The sequence below is a fragment of the Lepidochelys kempii genome, chromosome 27, assembly GCF_965140265.1.
Source record: "Lepidochelys kempii isolate rLepKem1 chromosome 27, rLepKem1.hap2, whole genome shotgun sequence".
NCBI lineage: Eukaryota > Metazoa > Chordata > Testudines > Cheloniidae > Lepidochelys > Lepidochelys kempii.
This window is the reverse complement of record NC_133282.1, coordinates 17,965,155-17,985,384: the sequence shown is the minus strand read 5'-3', so window position 1 is coordinate 17,985,384 and position 20,230 is coordinate 17,965,155. Positions and strand designations below refer to the sequence as shown.

The following is a 20,230-nucleotide window of genomic DNA, read 5'->3' as shown; positions in this document are numbered from 1 at the left end:
AGAACACTCCCTCCTGGCCTCATCTCCTGCTTTTTGGAGAGCGGAGGAAGGCTAAGCCATAATTGTCAAGTTTCTGACAGCTCAGGTAATGCAAGGTTTGAGATCCATTAGAGAGTCTGTAATTATTTATAGGGAGAGAAAATCCTGCATTGTAAAATCAGATAGCATAGCAAATAAATGCTCTGGTGATGGAGAGAGGGTTCTTCAAAAATAAAGTAATTTATAATCACAGATACCCAGCAGTGCAGCATCTCCGCACTTTAATCTTGGCTCTCTGGCCCTGATCCTGCAATCATATCCTAGTGCAGGATTGGGACCTCTCTTTGTGCCCCTTAGGCAGAAGAAGATCCATGTCACAGGGTCACCTGGGTAAATTCTAGTCCCCATTGACTTCATTAGCGGTTACACCAATGTTCCCGAGAGCAAGATTTGCTCAATAGATGCTAGAGCTAGACATAAGCCAGCTGGGTCATCACTTCCATCTCCTGACTAACGCAGGACTGTCCTCTGTCCTGATCCCCCCTAAACTGCATCTGACCCGACAGCTCTCCCAGTGACCCTCTTTGAAAGCCAGTGGGAGCTGGTCTCTTTGAACAACCTGAGCCATCCCTTTTCAATGTGGGGTCGAGCATTGTTTTGTCTTGGCATCGATCTGTAGCAACCGTCTAAGAGCTCGTGTGTGAGCTCCATGTACTACGAATAGTTGGCGTGCCCTGGGATAACTCCCCACTGTCTAGTTCCATGGCTTCATTAGTGATTGTCAAGAGCTTTGAGCATGTTATGCAGAGCATAGACGGTCTTCTCTTTGGGGCAGGAACCACGTCATCTGTGCCTTTATACAGCGGCCAGCACAACCCTGCCCTGCTTAAGGGTTCGAGGAGCTGCTGCAATAGCAAACGCAGGTTTTTCCACTTTGAAAAGACGTTGAGCTTAGCAAAACACACGGCACGGCAGCGAAGAAATCTCTGCCTCGGGGGTGCCCTGCAGTCTGTTTGCTGCAAATGCCATTCCCAGCAGCCAAGCTGTTGCTTCTTAAACACTAGGCACCTTCTGGCTGTTGTGGTTTTTTAAAAAACTGAACAAAACAAAACAACACCGTTGCTTGTACCTCCCTCCCCGCCAGCCAGTGACTGTCTGGTCAATTCTGCCCTCCCTGCCCATGCTCCCAATGCCATAACGTACGCTAGGCGAATAATAAACACGATCTGCAGCCAGATCACAGCTCCACCAGCCAACGAGGCTTTTCAGAGCCCAGCATGGCTGGCTTGCAGCTCTTGCCAATCGTGCCACTTAGGCCTGTCACTGTGGCTAAAGTTTCTGGTTGTAGGTTTTGTTTTTTTGCTGCTGCCCAGAGCTAGGGTACTTGAGGGCATTGTCCCTGTGCCCTGAGGGGAAGAGAAAAGGGCAGGGGGTAGGACTTAAAAGGGACCCAAGCAGTGTCTGACATAGTAAGTGGCAAAGATCCCACGCACTGTATGTAATGCAAGCCTTCCTCCCCCTCCTGCCTTTGGGCTCAGCTGGACCCCGCTGCGTTCCCAGCCACCTCTGCTTCATGAGAGGAACACCTGCTTCACTTCCAGTTTTGGTAGAAATTAGAGGAAATTGTAACATCCTTTGGGGAACAGACCAGGGCCCATGTAGCCCTGCCTCCTCTCACCAAGAGGGGCCATTCCCAGCGGCTTCAGAGAAAGTGCAAGAACCCTGCACTAACGGAATAACCTGCCCCCAGGGGAAGTTTCTTCCTAACCTCTGTCCATCAGGGGTTGACGAGAAACAGGAGTGTTTGTATCAACTCAAAACTCGTGTGTGTTTGTTTTTAAATCCTCAGTATTAAAGCTCTGGATGTTCTCATTATCCATATAAATCTCCAGTTCTTTTTGGACTCTTGCTCAGGTCTTGGTCTCAATGACATCTTGTGGCGGTGAGTTCCAAAGGCTAATCAGGTGTTGTGTAACTCTAAAAAAGCAGGGAACATGGCGGCATCCTGAAGGTCACAGATTCTGACATGTTCCCCTCCCGATAACTCCCTGTTCAGGAGGAACCTCGAGCTGCCTGGCATGAAGCAGGAGGGGCAGCGTGGAGGCCTGTAGGCCGTCCCCGGCCATGTAGTTCCACCACGTGGCCCGTGGCTACTTTCCTGTTTAATTCAGAAGGGCATCCCTCCTGGGGCAGGCGCCCGCACTGGTCTGAACGGAGGCGGGCAGGACGGCCCCTCGCTGGCTGGGGACGTGGTGCTCACCGGGACCTGCCCCTGTGTGTTGGTTTCAGGTGGCCCCCCCAACTTCCTCCAGGAGACACCCCCACAGGCAGGACCGAGGTGCCTGATCCGCTCTGCCCGCTGCTGGGGGCGGGGGCAGCAAGCTGGGGTGGGGCCCAGGAACCCCCCCCCCCTTGTGAGCCCAGGGTCAGCCCCCTCCTGAGGCAGCCCTGGCCCTCCAGGCAGCTCCCCGACTCTGCTCCCTCGGGAAGAGCCCCCCAGTGTCCACAGCGTGGGGGGCCCCGGGGGGCACCCAGAGTTCCCCCCCCCCAGGCTGCTCTCCTGCATCCCTGCCCTACCCCGCGGGGTGCAGGCCGGGGGCGCTGATGGGCCACCAGGGGCGCGAGCCGCGGGCGGGCCGGGGGGGGGCGGGGGGCAGGAGAACCAGCTGCTCTGCTCCGCTCCCCCCCCGGCCCGCCCCTCCTCGGGCGCGCGCGCGCGCTCCCCAGGCCCCAGCGCCCTCTCCGGAGCGAGCGGCGGCGGCGGGCGGGCGCGCGCGCGGGGAGAATGTTGCCCGGCGCGGGGGCGGCTGCCCGGCGGAGCGGCCGGCCAGGTGAGCGGGGGCCGGGCCATGCCCGGGGCTGGGGGGGGCTGCTGCGGCTCCGCTTGCTGCACCCCCCCCCCCCCGGCCCCAGCCGCAGCTGTGCAGAGGGCGAGGCGCTGGAAAGCGCGGCGCGGGTTCGTTAATTAAACTAATGAGCCCCAGGGAGAGGTCTCCGGGGGGGGGGCGGGCGCGTGCACAGACGGGACGGGGGGGGGGGCAGAATAGTTTGTTGCAGCCGCAGCAAAAGTTGAGGCAGCCTGAGACCCGAGCCCCCAGCGCCCGCCCGCCCCTCCGCAGGCTCCCGGGGCTTCGCTCGACGTCCCTGGGGGAGCCGGGGCGCAAGCCCCGACTGCAGGTGGGAAATGCCCCCCCCGGGCCGCGGGCTTCCGCCTGCAGAGCCCGGGCGGCAGGGCCGGGGGTGGGTCGGGCTGCGGAGCCCGGGTGGTTCCGTGGGACGCTTCCGACTCTGCTTTCCAGCCATTTGCTCGGGCATGACCCCCGAAAACACGGGGATGGAGCTGGAGAAAGAGGCCTGATTCTGCTTCCTCGTAGGCTGGTGTAAACCAGGAGATGGAGCTGCTCCACCTGGAGTCAAAGGTGTCAGAGCGAGTGAGGACGGGACACCGGAATCGGGTCCGTTGTTTGCAAGTGGCTGTCCGCAAGGCAGCCCTTTGGAGGCATCGGGTTGTTTTCCTGCTTTGCTGTTGCTTCCTCTTTTGTTTGCGCCTTGCCGCTGGAAATGTCCAAGGTTCCCAGGAAACTGGAGTTTGGGGGCGTCTGGCCCCCTTCACGCTCCCCAGCTCCTTCCACTCCTAACCCTGCAAACTTTCACTCCTCTAAGGCAACACAAACTCTTGCGATCTCAGCATATTTGAATGAATCCAGTCTCCTTGAAGATCACGGTTGGGTTGCTTGGTCTTTTATTTGTGTGTGTGTGTGATGCAAGTGCGGGGAGATAAAACTTTACTTTTTCTTTTAAAAAGTGTGAATTTGGCAGAGAAACCTGCTTTGAAGATCTTAAAAGAAAACGGGGTTCTTTAAACCCCCTTTCTTGTTGCCATGGGTGAGTAATTCATTTCAAGAACCATTTATCTTGGGAAAAGGGCGGTTCGTTGGTGACATCTGTGCAGTCTGGATTTTATTGCTGTGATAATAACTCCCATGTCCTGGGACATATTAGCAAAGTTGTCAGCCTGCTGCAGTAAGTGTGCAAAGTCATGTAATCTACGCACCCTGCAGTTCGGTGGCTGGCTGGGAGGGTGCTCCCAGTGGTAGATTTCATTCAGTAGTGGAATGGTTTATGTAGAAAATCAAGCCTCAGCTTTCTGGCTCTCTCCACAAGGGGTACTCAGCTTTTAAAGGAAAAGCCTTTTGGTGAGTCCTCATGAAAGCATTTTCTGTGAGTGCTTTGGGTAACGAGTGGGGCATTGCTTCAGCCTGCGTAGGAGTGGATTTCCCATTATGAAACAAATGTAATTCTAGCATGTTAATGTCAGTGATCAGCAATTACTTAGTCCCCAGAGTGTCACTCCTGTCCGGACGATTTCTGACCCTCTTGTCCTCCGATATGTTGTTCAGGTCATTTTATTACTCACTTGATAGCTGCATAGTTACTACTGTGAATTTTCCTGGGGATTGTGCGAGTGGTAGGGCTGGAAATCTTTTCCTGAATAGTAAATCGTAAGTATCTTAAAAAGAAGCTACGTGTCTGATTTATCTTTGGCAGAACACCCGAGCTGAACTGTCAGCACTTAATGCCAAACGTATTAGAGTCAAACGGGGAAAAATGAGTCCGTTCCCTGAGTCTGAAAACAGAGCTTGATGGGGTTGTGCAGCTGATTTCTCCCCCCCCCCCTTTTTTTTTTTTCAGAGACAGAAGTTCAAACTTAAATGCATCTGCTTTTACCAAGCAAAATGGGGTGAAGTCTCTGGTTCTGGGTTGAAGTGAGGTCTCTAGGCCTGGTTTCCCGGCATGGGAGGCTGTGTTAGAGGGCTTATGGGGAGTCACTCACCCCAGGCAGAGGGTTAGCAAAATGCCGGTGCACCACTTAATGCCTCTAATAACCTGAGCCTGCCAAGTTTTATGCCTGTGCTTAACCTAACGCACCAGGCATCACCCCTCTGAAGCTGCTGGGGCTGGCCGCATTGCGTAAAGTTAGCACGTCAGAAAGTCTTTGCAGGATTGGATCACTGGAAATTTACATAATGTATCGGTCTGGTGCTTGGTGTCTGCACAGGGTTAATTTCACCCTAGGTACTGATCTGAGCATCTAAGTGTGTGGTTTGGATAGTCTGTATAAGCTTCCATGTTTGCAAATGGCGCGCTCTCTTAAAATAGCCCTGCGCGGCTGGAAGCTGGTGCAAGATGTAAGAGGCATGAAACAGATGAGTCTGTGTCCTCGGTTTCCAGCTTGATTGAGTGTTTCTTCACCAAATAACATCAGTAAATCGCACAATCATTTTTTTTTTTTGAGTGGCTGCAGGTGCTTTCAGATGGAGCCATCCAGCCAAGTGGTGGCTCTTGGAGCAATCTGTTCTGTTTGTCTAGCACAGTGCTGTGGGATACTGAGAACAGAACAGTAAGTATGTTTACTGTGAAATGTAACTCTCTGGATGATAAAATTTGAATGTCCTGCCTTGAATACCACTGAATTGAGCAATGGGCTCAGGGCATTTTGTTTTCTGTACATATATTTAAAATAAATTCTCTTATGCTTTCAAATAGGAGAAAAAATAGGTCTTCAGGATGAAATTTTATAGGATAGTTAAATTACGCTGGCCTATAATTAGTAGGTGAGGATGCACTTGCAAAAAATGGCAAAGCTGTTGCAATTGCATCCTGACGCACTGGCCTTAGCACTCCTCAGCTCCTTCACCAGCTCAAGTGATGGTTTTGCGCTGGCAAGGTTTTTAACTCCAGATGTTCAGAAATCGTGAGCTCCAGAAATGCTGGGTGGCCGGGTTCTTGTTTCCTTCTAATTGCTGAGCCTGTAGCAGGTCATGCTTTTCTCAAGCTTTTCTCTGCGGCCACAAGGGCCAGAAATGTCCTTTTACAATGAAATCTGAGATTCTCCCATAACCACATGACTCCTGGATTTGGGGCTTTGACACCAAATATTTTGAGACCCTCTAAAATCATGACCGCTTCGTAAGAAGCAGAAGCTATGAGCAAAATTCCCGTTCATATTGGTGGGAGCAGTATTGTGCTTTAAAGGTTAAACACATTGATGGGGAGGTCCTATATTTATTGCCTTTAGGGGCAAATTCTTTGTGTGGCTTGCCTCTCTCCCCCCTTGCATTTGGCCCTTTCATTTCGAAGCAGCTGTTTTATGCCATGTCCAGCCTGTCTTGTGTAGGTTCCGTTGTTTGTCATCATACAACACGTGAGCGCGTTAGGGTTGTTTTGTTTTGAACAAAGGCGATCAGCGTGCAATGCAGTTAAACTTGGAGAGCTGGTCCTGCTTTTCCCTCTGCATCCGAACCGCCCAGTTCAGTCCATGAGGAGCAGAACAACTGGGGATTTTCCCTGCCCCCTTATTTTGGATGGCTTCCGCCCGTAAACTGACTCTCAAGGGTCTTGTGCAGAGCTAAATAATAACCAGCAGCAGAAAGGAGGACAAAAATGGCCAAGTACAGTCTGAGGAGGCTGGTTTAGGAGGCAGTTGCAAAGGAGGAGGCTCTTGCACCTGCCGTGGTTATCAGGACCAGGAATGTGGTGGTGTTGCGCTCCCAAGCCCAGGGGGCGTTTTGAGATGGGAGGTTTATTTAGCTTAGGATCAAACAGACAGACTAATAAGCTGGCACAAGCCCTATGGCTGCCCTGTCCTTTAGGAACACACAGAAGTCTGCTGCTACAACCAGAGCTAGTCCCTTTGACCCCCTCCACAGACCGTCAGTCCTTAAAGGGGCAGGGCACAGGTCACTTTAACCTGACATTCCCTGACGGGTGCTGTCCTCGCTCGGATCGGTGTGCCCGCTTGGGGATCTGCACAGGCAGGGGGATCCGACTGTAGGATCGGGGCCTGGGTGCCAAATCCAGCAAAGCTGGGGGTGGGGATCTGGGTTCGGATTTGCAGACTCGAGCTATTGTGTCCTGCGGTTGAATCTTGGTGAACCAAAAGGGAAACCTTTTCAGCAAAAGATGGTGATAGACCATTGGTTAACCGGTGGGAGAACTGCAGCTGGGAGGATGGATTTATTTATATTGCCCTGCAGTGCTCTCCTGAGGCTGCCCAGTTTGGATGGCGATAATGTGGGCGTGTGGGTGCCCCCCTGTAAGCTTGGGATGTCTTCGTCTTCTTTCCCAACCTCCTTCCTTCCTGGGAGAGCTTTCCATAACTGTAGCCAGCAAAGCTCTAGCCACTGGGCCCAGTTCTGCTCCCACAGAAAGTTTTGCCATGTATTTCTGTGGGGTTAGGATCAGGCCCTCAGTCAGCGGAACCTGAGCGCATGTGCTTCATGTCAGTAGTTCCCGCAGAATGGGCTGAATGTCCCACTCAGGTGCAGAGTGTTTAAGCATGTGCCTAAAGTTAAGCATGGGCTTAAGTGCTTTGCTCAATGGGAGCCTTCGTTACTAATCCCTTCCCTGCCCTGCGCCCCCACGTGGGGAGCCTCTCTCCGTTGTTGTAGAGGGAAGATACGAGACACCAGATTCAGAGACTCGGTGTATTTGTGCTGGCAGGAATTAGCGTAAATACTGCAGTTTAACCGAACAATAATAAACAGCTTGAATAGACACGTCTCATTTAAATCTCTGCTGGGCTTTCCTGCCCTGCCCTCTGATCGCTCTAGTTGGTGGTGGTTTGCGTTGTTTTCTTGCTGCCTTCCAGTCCTGCAGCAGCCCATCAAAATCTCCTCTCGGAATTTTTCAGACATGACCTCAGGGCAAAAGATGTTTCTGTTGCCACGGTGCAAGGAGTGTGTTATCTCGGCAGGTTGGCTTCCTGAGGGCGAAGGGGGCTGGCCTTTGAGACCAAAGGCCTTTGTGTTGCTACAGCATGGGCAGCTGCAGCGCGGACTTCTCCTTCCCAGCACGAGCCAGTCCTTCCCCAGCGTGAGCGCCCCGGGGCTGGCGCGCGGTTCTGTCTGTTGTCCAATCCGGCCTTGGCCTGTCTGCTGAGGCCGCCAACAAGGGGTTAGCATGTGGGGTTCCTCACCCGCGCAGTTCAGGAATGGTGCGTTACGGGATCGATTGGCTAGAATTCTGAGCCTGACCCACGACTCCTGCAGTTCCTTGCAGTGCCAGCCGCTCTCCCACACTACACTGCAAATGTTTCCCACACCAGGATGAGCCTGCAGGTGGTGCAGAGGCCCCTGGGATGCCCAGCCGCAGTGCGCCATGCTTTTTGGGATACAGCTGCTGCTGTGTGGACACGGGCAACGTAACTGGAGCTGGTCCAGGTGGCACAGTGTGAATGCGCTCTACCGAAATGGGAGCTTTGATTTCGTGGCACTGGTGTGTCTTCTGTGCGTAGATCCGCACTAAGGTGCAGCCGGATTCTGCTCTCCAGCATGTAGGTGTAATTCCGGAGTAACCGCACTGAAGGTGATAGTTTACTTCTCCCTGTTTATTCCCACACACCTGAGATAGGGTTTGAACTGACAACTCAGGCATTGTGAGGCTTAATTCTTAAGGTGAAACTCTGGCCCCCTTGAAGTCAGCGGCAAAACTCCCACTGACTTCAGTAGGGCCTGGATTGCTCCCTAAATGGTTGAATTAATGTTTTGCTAAGGGGTTCTCATTATGAAGTATTCATAAAGGCACTAATGAAAGACAGCAAGTAGCAAACACACAAAATGAACACGCTTGCTGCTACCTTATTGCCTGCAAAGGAACACTGGATGCTGTGGCTATAATTTGAAATATAGCTACCCTATGAGAGAGATCTTAATTTCCTGGATTCTTTCCTTCTTTTGCTTTTAATTTATTCTTGCAGCCCTGCGGATATATCTATATTTTAAAAGTGTCCGATGTACTGTAAGCCTGCCTCTGAGTAAACAAAGCCATGTGTTCAAAGCTTTTCTACGCTGGACTGAAACCCCGTGGCAGCGTTGCTTTGCGTTGCCTTTTGCTTTGATTTGCTTTTAGTTCTGAAAATTCACTCATGTCTCAACGCATGATTTCTTGGTTTTTCTGAACTAACGAAGAGTCCCATAGAGCTGGTTTTCCGGCACTGCCGCCCTTTGGCGTTTCCACACCTTGAGCCCACTGTTCCACGGCTCTTAATCATTCCATGGCAAAGTAAAAAATGCAAAATGTGCCGCCTGGAGAGGAGGAACAAAGCCCACAAGGTTCTCTTTGTCAAGTTAGAAATAACATTGTGATATACAAAGGCTGTTTCTTTGCCTGATGTTTTTAGATTGGGTCCAAAATAGTGTGGTGGTTTATATGTCAAGTAGCCCCTCGCAGGAATCGATCTGTGCTCTCCAGGAGATTTGGTCAATGGCTGCATGGTAACAAGTGCTCGTTTTTGTTTTTACAGGCACCACAACAATTTACTTGCGAGTCATTTTAAAAAAAAAAAAATCTATTTTGAAGGAGCCTCCTGGAGCCTTGGGAGGTTGCAAAGGCCAGCTGTAGAGACATGCTGAAATGACTGTCTTGCTCTGCGTAATTCCTCATTCATGTGTACCTGCAAGAAAGCTTGCCTCGAATGCTCACAGCAGGATGCCACAGAGGCAGTACTTGCCTCTCTGAATTTGCTTCGTCCATATTCATGTGTTGCAATTTTTTCCAAGTCCCAATGATCTCCTTGTGTTTCTCCCTCGTACCTGTAGCTTCCAGACCTGAACTTTCTGACATTAGCAGGCCCTGGTGTAATGGCACTGTCCAGATGGTCCAATATCCCACTTCAGGCCACACGAGGACAGACAATGGTCCTTCCAGGCTTGTATCCTGCTTTCTGGCACATCAACACAGGCCAGTAGTCGCAGCCGGACAGGATGCTTGTGCTGCATGACGCAGAAGAGACCCAAACTCTTTCAACGCTCCTCTGTGTGCAATTAAGCAAGAATTCATTTTCCAGAATCCCATGGGCCTCACAGGCTCAGTATGTGGGAGGAAGGGTCTGTACTTGCTCTATGGGGCCTCTCATGCTAAAAGAGAGGAAGGAAGGTGCGGTCATTAGACCTCTATCCTGGGGCTTAGGGGACTTGGGTTCAGTTCCCTGTTCTTTCAGTGTGACCTTGGGCTAGTCTCTGTGTGCCTCAGTTCCCCGTCTGCGTAATAGCACTGCCCTGCCTGACGGGGTTGTGTAAAGATTTGGAGATGCTACAGGACCGGGGGCAGCTGTTGTGTAGCCCAGTGGGGCTGGGGGTTGCCTGGTGCTACCACAATGCAACCGACACACAATAGAGAAATGATTGAAGGCGCATACATCGCTGCGAGCATCCTCCGCTCTCCTCGTTTGTTTGGCAAGTCCCATCGGGGCAGGAGGTGGGCAAGGGAGAGGAAGTTTGGAACAGTTGCAATAATAGTAACTTGGGTCCTGCACGGTGGGTTGCTGCCATTCGCATCCCAGCTCTTTGCACAACGGAGACAGGGGAGCAGGTCACGAAACCTCTTCTAAAAACAAAGTTAAAACTCCATGGCAGCTGCGCAGCCCAAGCAGCGGTGAGGCTGGTACCAGCCAGGGGCATCTCTGGGAAAGGCAGAAAGGAAGGGGCAGTTTGCTAAACTGGAGATCAGCCTGGAACTTTAAACTGCATTGGAACAGATTTGCTCTTGTTTGCAAAGGGGAATGTTCCCAAGTCTCGATTTCCCTGCCCTAATTATGGGAACTTTGTTAAAATTAGTTGATAAAAAGATCACTGGGAAATTGCAAGGGAAAATTTTCTAGGTTAAGTTTTAATGTTAATCTATTCCCGCCGCGCCTCCCCCGCTCCGGCCCCGCTGTGTCTATCTCGGTGCTGAGAGCTGCTGCTTCGGTATGAATGTATAAGAAGGCTCATGTAACCCTGATGATGCAGTGGTGGTATGTGAAGGCAAAAGTGTATATGCTATTTCCTGTAGAAAACAGCGGGGTTCCTTTTACCGACGGGGCTTGGAGGAATTAAACCAAACTAGATTTTGCTCAATTTGGCTCCATGGTCAGTCTTTAATTTTGTACTTCACAGGGAATGGAATTTGGATCTGAAGTGATGCTTGTTTTATTCACAAGGAGGGGTGGAGGGCAGAGAGGAGGGAAAGCCGGTTAGGGACGGCAAAAAGACATGGATACTTTTTTGTTCTGTAAGTCTTAATTTGCTGAGCAAGCTGACTGGTGCATTTTCCTGCCCTGGCTGCCAATTTATTAAGGCCAGTCTGGCCAAGCTGTTCCCAACAATTTGGGGCACTTCAGTTTTTATGTCTTCAGGGTGCCTGGATTTCAAGGGGTGGGTGCTCAGCATCTTCTGGAAAAGCCATGTGGCCCCCCAAAATCACTTTTTGGAAACCCTCAACCTCGGTTCCTCCTTTATCAGAGGTTGGGGATGGAGAACGGGCAGCTCCCTGGCAGGACACAGCATACGGTGCTGCGAGTGAGCACCTCTCTCTGGCACCTCTCTCTGTCAGACAGTAGTGTAGCCCCCGGAGGCAGCAGGTCAGTGTCTCTGGCTGTATTCTGGTCCCCAGACAGCTTCTGCGGTGTCAGCTCTTACGAGCGGAGCAGGGTTGAAACTGGCCAGTGTTGTGATGGGAGGTTTATAAGGAAAACCTCTTGTTACTGCAGGAAGAGATGTTGGGGTTTGAGTAGGGGACGTCTTTCCCGCTGCATCAGTGCTGAAGGGAAAGTTTCAGGTCCGTTTTAGGGGATGCTCTATTGCTGACTGTCACCTGGGAACACTTAGGTTCCCTGTGTGTTTTTCCTAAGAGCAGGGTGTTAACTCTGAGTGCACCCCCCTCCCACCACACTGCACCTGCCCGAAGCAGGGATCTTTGGACATTCAGAGACCTGGCTGGGGGTTTGTCAGGACTTGCTCTGTCCTGTCTGTGCTAATTGGCTGCCTGCTCTGACTATCACCCCATCTTCAGTCCACACCTGCCCCTCTTCCTTTCTTCTCCCCTGCCTGCCCCCGTCATCCCTTGTGTCTGCGTGTGTGTGTCTGTCTGTCCGGTTTCAGAGTAGCAGCTGTGTTGGTCTGTATCCACAAAAAGAAAAGGAGGACTTGTGGCACCTTAGAGACTAACCAATTTATTTATCAATCATGGTTTAACAGAATTCCTTCAGGCAGTGGTGTCTGTCCCAGCATCAGCAACCCCTCTGGGTGGCGCTTCCCACTTGAGTGTCCCTCCTTGCTCCCTGCTTGGAAGGAGAGAAGCTCCCTGGAAGGAGTGTAGGGTGAAGAGGTCAGTTCACAGGCTAGATGTCGAGGAGGACTCTGAGCATTTAACAAGGGTGAGAAAAATCAGCCCTGCAGAGCCCTAGCAGCCTTGTCAGGGGCGGTAACTGATCATCCAGCAATAGACGCAGGCACAGCTGAGCTTCATTAAGCCACAGGCCTTTCTGTGAAGCAGAAGTTCTGTTGAAGGGGTAAAGGTGAGTTAGGTTGAAAAGGGCTGCAGTGGTTTGGGGCTCCCTGGTCACAGTTGCTCTGCTAATTAGCATTTCATGTGATCACTAAATCCTGGGAACTTTCAGAGAGTTCCAAAGTCTTGATTTTCATGATCTTAATTATTGTGGATGAGAACGTACAGCATGTATAAATAAAATGAATAGGGGGGAGACTGGTGCAAGGGGAGAGGTGGTCTCTTCAGGAGCAAAGTCTCCCTTAGGGCTTTATAGAGCAAACCAGCACCTTAAATTCAGTCCAGGGTCACAGAGTGCTGCCACGAAGGGTGTGTCTGCACTGTGAACCCTGGGCCGTTTAGCCTTGCTAGAAGCATCTGGGAGGGGGAGCATGGCCCTGCTAAGAGCTTCATCGTTCGCCTTGGTGAAAAGCAGCGGCAAGGGGTCAGCATCTGCATCGACCCTCTTCTAAGGGGCTCAGGCCCTCGAGTTGCAGCTGATCCTCTCTTGGAATCAACCACCTTGTAGAGGACGTCGCTGCTTCATTCTCCTTGGCTCCTGTCCGGTGGGGAAACCAGCATGATTGCTACAGGGGTGACCGAACGGCACAGTGTCTTCCTCACACGCTGTATGAAGAGGTGGGTGCTGAGGTCACGGAATGGCAGCCTCGTGGGTCATCTTCAGCCATCCTTGGCAGGGCACCACGGCTTGTTTTCTGTGCGTTGCACAGGACGGGTCCCTACTCACCATTTCCCTCTGAATGGGCTGGCTTGACGGTGCTGCAGTCCAAAGCCTTTTCCTCAGGGCACCAGGGTTACTTCCTTGACTTGTATGAAAAACGCCATTGTGACCATGTCAGTCAATAACCATGAATGCTCAGGACTTGGTCTTTACATCTCCTCTGAAAGACAGTACCTGCAGTTAGCCCTTCCTTCACTGCTGGGCTTTGGCTCAGTTGGGATTTAGACATTACCGCTCTTCCCGGGCACCAGAACAACCCCTAGGGCCATCGACTCCAACGCAAAAGGGCCGACTGCTGAGCCATCTTCCATCCAAGCACGGATCTAGCCTGACCTCGCTGAGCTCATGAGTTGTGACAGGATCGTGGCCGGAAGTGCCCTGGCTGGAGGCCGTGAAATGACAGAGTTTTTGTTGCTGTAATTGCATGCAGTCTCCATGCCCGACAAACATGCACGTGATCTCGGGGGGTTGCACGAGTGATTTAAAGTTCTGGATGTGAACCTGTCTCAGTGGCCCCAACCACATAACTGCCCTTGGGTTTTTGAGGCTGTGAGTAATTACTGGCACCTGACGTTGCAGAGAGCTCGGGCATGTTGTTCCCTGGATGACTTTGCTTCTGTAATTCGTTGAAAGCACAGGTTGTAATTAATGGGGGTGTGTCTCAAACGAGAATTCCTTGCATGTTAGCAAGAGAAATAATTGAAGGCAAAGTACCACTCCTGCATACGTCACTGCGAGCATCCTCCACACTCTCCTTGCTTAATCAGCAAGTCACGTCAAGGGAAAAAGCTGGAAGGTGGGTAAGAAGGAGGAAGGAGTGGAACTGTAGCAATTAGAGGCGTAAAAAACCCATTCCCCTGTCAGGGCAGAGTGGAGTTCCTCACCAGAAGGGTGTGTCTGGTATACAGAACTGATAGGAGGGGTGCTCTGGGCTGAGACTGGGAATGTGGGTTCAACTCTTTGTGTGACCTCGGGCAGGTCATTTCATCTCTCTGTGACTCAGTTCCCTCTTCCCCCCGCCCCCACCGCACCTCCCAGCCTTTGCCTGTCTTGACTGTGAGCTCTATGGGGCCAAGATGTTCTCACACTGTGTCTGGGCAATGTCCAGCCAATGGGGCCCTGAGCTCAGTGGGGGCTTCTAGGCGCTACTGTGATACACATTGTTCACAGCTGTGACAGCCAGAAGGGGCCACTACAGTGACCTTGTCTGAACTCCCACCTTGCAGGAGCAGAGACTCTTGGCTGGTGATTTCAAACACCAGTTATGGGCTTGATGCAGATTTACATCGTAGCTTGTAGAAAGCCATCCTGGTGTGATTTAAAGACTTCACGTGATGGAGAATCCGCCATGGCCCTAGGACAGCTAGCTCAGTGGTAGTAACCCTCACTTTTAATAACATGTTCCTTCTCTCTGGTCTCAGTGTGTCTGGCTTCAGCTTCAAGCCACAGGATCTTGTTCTGCCTTTTTCTGCTAGAGTAAAGAGCCCACTGCCATCCGAAATCTCTTCCCCAGGTAGGTACGGGCAGGCCACGATCTTGTCCAAGAGAAGCTTAAACCAATAGACGGAGCTGCTTAAGCCTCTAATTCTAAAGCAGGTTTCCCAGACCTGGACTCGTTCTTATAGCTCTTTTCTGAACCCTTTCCAGTTTGTCAACTTCCTCTGTGAATTACGCAAGGACCTGGACGCTGTATCCAGTAATGGTCTGGCTAGTGCTGTGCCCAGGGGTGACATCACTTCCCTGCTCCTGTCTGACATGCTTGTACATCCGACAACTGCTTTTGCCCTCTTAGTTGCAGCATCGCAGTGGGAGTGCATGTTCAATTGGGTGATCTACCGTGACCCGGATTCCTCTGCAGTGTTCCTGGATCCCAGCGCAGTCCCATTCTGGAAGTGTGGTCTCCAGTCTTTGTTCCTAGACGGGTGACCTTGCATTGGCTGTATTCAAATGAGCCGCCTTATGAAGCAATGCAGGTCGCTCTGTATAAGTGACATGGCCCTGGTGCTATTACCATTCCGCTGATCTTTATGTCCTCTGCATATTTTGCCAGCCATGATTTCCTATTTTCTTCCAAGATATTGAATAACTTCAGGCCAAGAACAGATCCCCGAGGGGGGAAGATTTCCCATTTACAATGACTCTGAGATCTACCAGTTAACCATTTAAAATCCATTTATTATAATCACTACCTCTTTTATATAGTGCATTTCATCAGTAGATCAATGTTATCTTCATTTTTATAGCGGGGAAGTGGTGGGGGGGAACTGAGGTACAGAATGGCAAGGTGGCACAGTTACCCAGCAGGCAGAGTTGGGAGTAGAACCTGGTCTCCGGCATCCCAGATCCGTTGTGCTATCCACTAGGCCACACTCATAGAATCATAGAATATCTGGGTGGGAAGGGACCTCAGGAGGTCATCTAGTCCAACTCCCTGCTCAAAGCAGGACCAATCCCCAACTAATCATCCCAGCCAGGGCTTTGTCAAGCCTGACCTTCAAAACTTCTAAGGAAGGAGATTCCACCACCTCCCTAGGTAACGCATTCCAGTGTTTCACCACCCTCCTAGTGAAAAAGTTTTTCCTAATATCCAACCTAAACCTCCCCCACTGCAACTTGAGACCATTACTCCTCCTTCTGTCATCTGCCACCACTGAGAATAGTCTAGAACCATCCTCTCTGGAACCACCTCTCAGGTAGTTGAAAGCAGCTATCAAATCCCCCCTCATTCTTCTCTTCTGCAGACTAAACAATCCCAGTTCCCTCAGCCTCTCCTCATAAGTCATGTGTTCCAGACCCCTAATCATTTTTGTTGCCCTCCGCTGGACGCTTTCCAATTTTTCCACATCCTTCTTGTAGTGTGGGGCCCAAAACTGGACACAGTACTCCAGATGAGGCCTCACCAATGTTGAATAGAGGGGAACGATCATGTCCCTCGATCTGCTGGCAATGCCCCTACTTATACATCCCAAAATGCCATTGGCCTTCTTGGCAACAAGGGCACACTGACTCATATTCAGCTTCTCGTCCACTGTAACCCCTAGGTCCTTTTCTGCAGAACTGCTGCCGAGCCATTTGGTCCCTAGTCTGTAGTCGTGCATGGGATTCTTCTGTCCTAAGTGCAGGACTCTGCACTTGTCCTTGTTGAACCTCATCAGATTTCTTTTGGCCCAAACCTCTAATTTGTCTAGGTCCCTCTGTATCCTATCCCTACCCTCCAGTGTGTCTGCCTCTCCTCCCAGTTTAGTGTCATCTGCAAACTTGCTGAGGGTGCAATCCATGCCATCCTCCAGATCATTTATGAAGATATTGAACAAAACTGGCCCGAGGACTGACCCTAGGGGCACTCCCCTTGATACCGGCTGCCAACTAGACATGGAGCCACTGATCACTACCCGTTGAGCCTGACAATCTAGCCAACTTTCTATCCACCTTATCGTCCATTCATCCAGCCCATACTTCTTTAACTTACTGGCAAGAATACTGTGGGAGACCGTGTCAAAAGCTTTGCTAAAGTCAAGGAATAACACGTCCACTGCTTTCCCCTCGTCCACAGAGCCAGTTATCTTGGTGTTTTGTTTTTTTTTAAAGCATATGAAATATTTAGTTACATTTGTGATCAGACATACACAAGTTCCGGAAAGGAAAATGCTTCACACACAAAACAGATCTTTTGTTTTTTGCCACATAGCCATTAGTCATAATGAAGGTAAATAACGCACAAGAGGAATTGACCTCTCCTCATAGAAGGCAATTAAGTTAGTCAGGCATGACTTGCCCTTGGTGAATCCATGCTGACTGTTCCTGATCATTTTCCTCTCCTCTAAGTGCTTCAGAATGGATTCCTTGAGGACCTGCTCCATGATTTTTCCAGGGACTGAGGTGAGGCTGACTGGCCTGTAGTGCCCAGGATCCTCCTCCTTCCCTTTTTTAAAGATGGGCACTACATTAGCCTTTTTCCAGTCATCTGGGACCTCCCCTGATCACCATGAGTTTTCAAAGATAACACTGCCAATGTTTATTTGACAAGGGTTCTGCATGGTTGTTTTCGTGCAGGACTAAGTCAAATGCCTTCCAGGAGTCGAAGTAACTTGTGTCGACAGTGACCTTCATCGACTGAATTTGTGATCTCATCAACCTCCCAAAACAGTAATTACCAATGGAGGGGAATTTATTCCCCAGGGCCTGTTTAGTTCTTGTTCCCTTTGCTGAGCGTGCCAGGAAAGATGCTGATGGTTCTTGTGATGTGATCTTGTCTTGTGTGTGCTTGGAAATAGAACAAAGACCCAGCACCTCATTAGTTCACATAGCCACCAAGCCGCCATGAGTTGGGAACCAGTCGGGTAGCTGTGTACTCCAGCTCTCTGCTCCTTTGCCCACAGAAGCCAAGTGCCTTTTAACAGGTTATTTATTTATTTGGAAAGGGAACAACTGCATTGGTGTGGTGCTGGATTTGCTTGGGCTGTCTGATTCAAATCCTCCTTTTGAAGTAGTAACACTTCTTCCCATTAACGTTTGTCATCTGTTCTCCAGGCTGCTTGCGCCCGCCCACGTCTCATCTCTCCAAGAAACCCCCTGCTCCCAGAGAGAGCGACACACTTGCTGTTTGTTTTGGGCAGGAGAGCAGCTACTTTGCATTTGTTTGAACTGCTGGAAGCATTTGCAGCACAGAAGATTTACTGTTTGTTCTATGGTTGAAGTTTCTTTTGATGGACTCTGAAATGCTTAAAAATAAATAAAACCCCAGCAAAACCCTCCTTCCTCAGCCTGTTGCTTACATAGCACATGCCAGGAATGAGTGCAAATGCTAGCCCAGTCATGACCTCTTGGGTCCTTTTGAATATGTTGTCCTGTTTAGCCTGGGTTCAGGAATTCATGCTCTGGAGCTGGCTTCCAAGACTTGTTCGTCATTTCCCATATTAATAAATATTGTTGCCCCTTTGAGGAGTGGTAGCAGATTTCAGGGCCTTGCTGGTCGACTTCCCATTAGAGAAGAAATTAGTGAGGCAGAGTGTGGGTGTGCTTTAATGTAACTCGCTATGCTAGTCCTGGAACAGAGATGGTCACAAACAGCATGCAAGCATCCCTTCTTTCAGGAATCTCAGTCCAAAACACTAACACCCAGTTTCTAGGGAGCAAGAATTGACTCTGATTAGAGAGATTAAGCGGGAGAGTCAACTCTCCTATGGTTTTCAACAGCTCCTCCCAACAAGGTCTTCATCACAGAACTGAGAACGATGCTGGATTTTTTCCAAAGACTACCCACGGCTCACACACTAAGAAAAGAACATGTAAGACTGTAACATCTTCTGCCATGACAAGTTCGTTGCCCGAGAGGCTAGCTGGAGTTTGAGCCTGTGGGTGTCCCCAGTCAGAATACAAGTTGGTGATAGGATGCGGTTTTGTTTATTTACAAAGAATGTCCCAAGTCCCATGTTTCTGAACTCAGAGGGAATCAAACAGCAGGAAATGGCTTCTTTGGCTCACCTCACCAAAATACGCTTTTCAGCTTGTACCCCTGTCCCAAAACCTCTCCCCAGCTTTCTTCCAGGGTCAGCCACATGCTGTTAGCTGCTCCGTCAGACCGGGTCTCTCACTCAGTCTGTTCTTGTCTGATCGCACGTGCTGCGAGGTTTCTCTTGCCCTGCACACCCGCCCCCGCCCCAGCACTGCTCTGCCAAAAGCTCCTGTGTGCGTTCACACCCCGGTTTGTCTGCGGTGGGGGCTGATGTCTATCGTTATGTTTTATTGAGGGGTGAGATCGAAACTACCAATCTCAGTGGGGCTTTAGCTCAACCCATAACAAGGTTTCACTTGGCTCATAATGATACTTTGTCAGGGGTTCTCAAACTTAATTCCACTGCGACCCCCTTCTGAAAACAAAAATTACAGTACTACAGGACACCAGTTGTGGGGGGCGGGGGGAGGGACCGAAGCCTCAGCTCTCCCTAGTCCTGCTGCCCCAGGTGGAGGGGCCAAAGCCCGAGCCCCACTGCCAAGGATGGTGGGGTCAAAGCTGAAGTCTAAGGGCGTTAGCTTGAGGCAGGGGGCCTGTAACCCGAGCCCCGCTACCCAGGGCTGAAGCCCTTGGACTTCGGCTCTGGGCAGTGAGGGGTGGGCTTTGGCCCCGGGCCTCAGCAAGTCTAAGCCAACCCTGGCGACCCCATTAAAACGGGACGGTGACCCACTTTGGGGTCCCGACCCACAGTTTGAGAACCGCTGCTTTACGCTTTGCAAAGCGATTTCCGTCATACAACCCTCAATGAATGTGCATTATGCCCATGGGGGTGGGAGCTTCAGGGGAGCTTGAAGGAGTTAGGCACCAATTCCCATTGTCTTTCCATGGGATTTAAGCACCTAAAACTTTTAGGCTCCTTTGAAAATCCCAGCTGAGTCAGTAAGTATAAGTAGCTCCTGGTTACAAGGCTGCGGGTTGGGGGGACCATAGAGGAGAAGTGACTTGCCCATGGTGACACACCTAGACAAGTGGCAGAGCCAGGAATGGGACCCGGGAGGTCTGACTTCCCAGTCCAGCGAAATGCCTATTTAAACAGAAATGTTCTTTGACTCATGGAGTGCAAAGGGCTGTTGGAGGGCCTGGACAGAACAGCTGCAATGCAGAGGAGCGTCAGGAGCCACCGTGACGGGTGCTGTTGGGAGACCCTGGGCGGCTAAAAGAAAAGGAGGACTTGTGGCACCTTAGAGACTAACCAATTTATTTGAGCAGAAGCTTTCCTGAGCTACAGCTCACTTCATCAGATGTCTTTTTTCATGTAGTTGATAGATTTCCACTCCATACCGCTAAATGCAGTGCCTTGCATAATGACAGGTTTCAGAGTAGCAGCCGTGTTAGTCTGTAGCTCACGAAAGCTTAGGCTCAAAACCTGTCATTATGCCTGGGTAGCCAGGGTTTCTGTCTGAATAGCTGCAATGCTGAGAGAATCGGGGTGCTCAGGAGGCAGAGAAGAGCAGAATCTCCCATGTTCCTGGGGAAGAGGAGCTTTTTCCTTCCTGCAGAGAACAGGTGTGTTTTCAGCCAAATGCCTGTCTAGGTTAAATCTGTGTGCTGCGTAGTTCATAGCTCCAGGCAGCTCAGCTGACTGGCTGATTTGCATCCTGAGAGCTTTAGGGTAGTTCGCTCTCCCTCTGTCTCCCTGGCCAGCAGGGTTTTTCTGCTAGCTGTCCATCTCTGGCTGACGCTGATAA

At 50.8% G+C, this 20,230-nt stretch overlaps 1 protein-coding gene across 7 annotated transcripts in view; it reads left to right on the top strand.

Moving 5' to 3' along the window:
• The first annotated feature begins 2,743 nt into the window (after nucleotides 1-2,743).
• The window catches only part of LOC140904058 (zinc finger protein 385C-like), a 194,697-nt gene continuing 177,210 nt past the window's right edge, over nucleotides 2,744-20,230 (top strand). For 3 of the 7 annotated variants that reach the window (XM_073326284.1, XM_073326279.1, XM_073326277.1), the window contains exons 1-2: nucleotides 2,744-2,810; nucleotides 3,354-3,434. In XM_073326284.1, the coding sequence (XP_073182385.1) occupies nucleotides 2,765-2,810; nucleotides 3,354-3,434 (127 nt within the window). In that variant the 5' untranslated portion in view covers nucleotides 2,744-2,764. Of the gene's footprint in view, nucleotides 2,811-2,887; nucleotides 2,936-3,353; nucleotides 3,435-5,371; nucleotides 5,381-20,230 lie in introns of those variants that run through there. The other 4 variants (XM_073326288.1, XM_073326283.1, XM_073326285.1 and 1 more) reach the window with 4 other exon arrangements.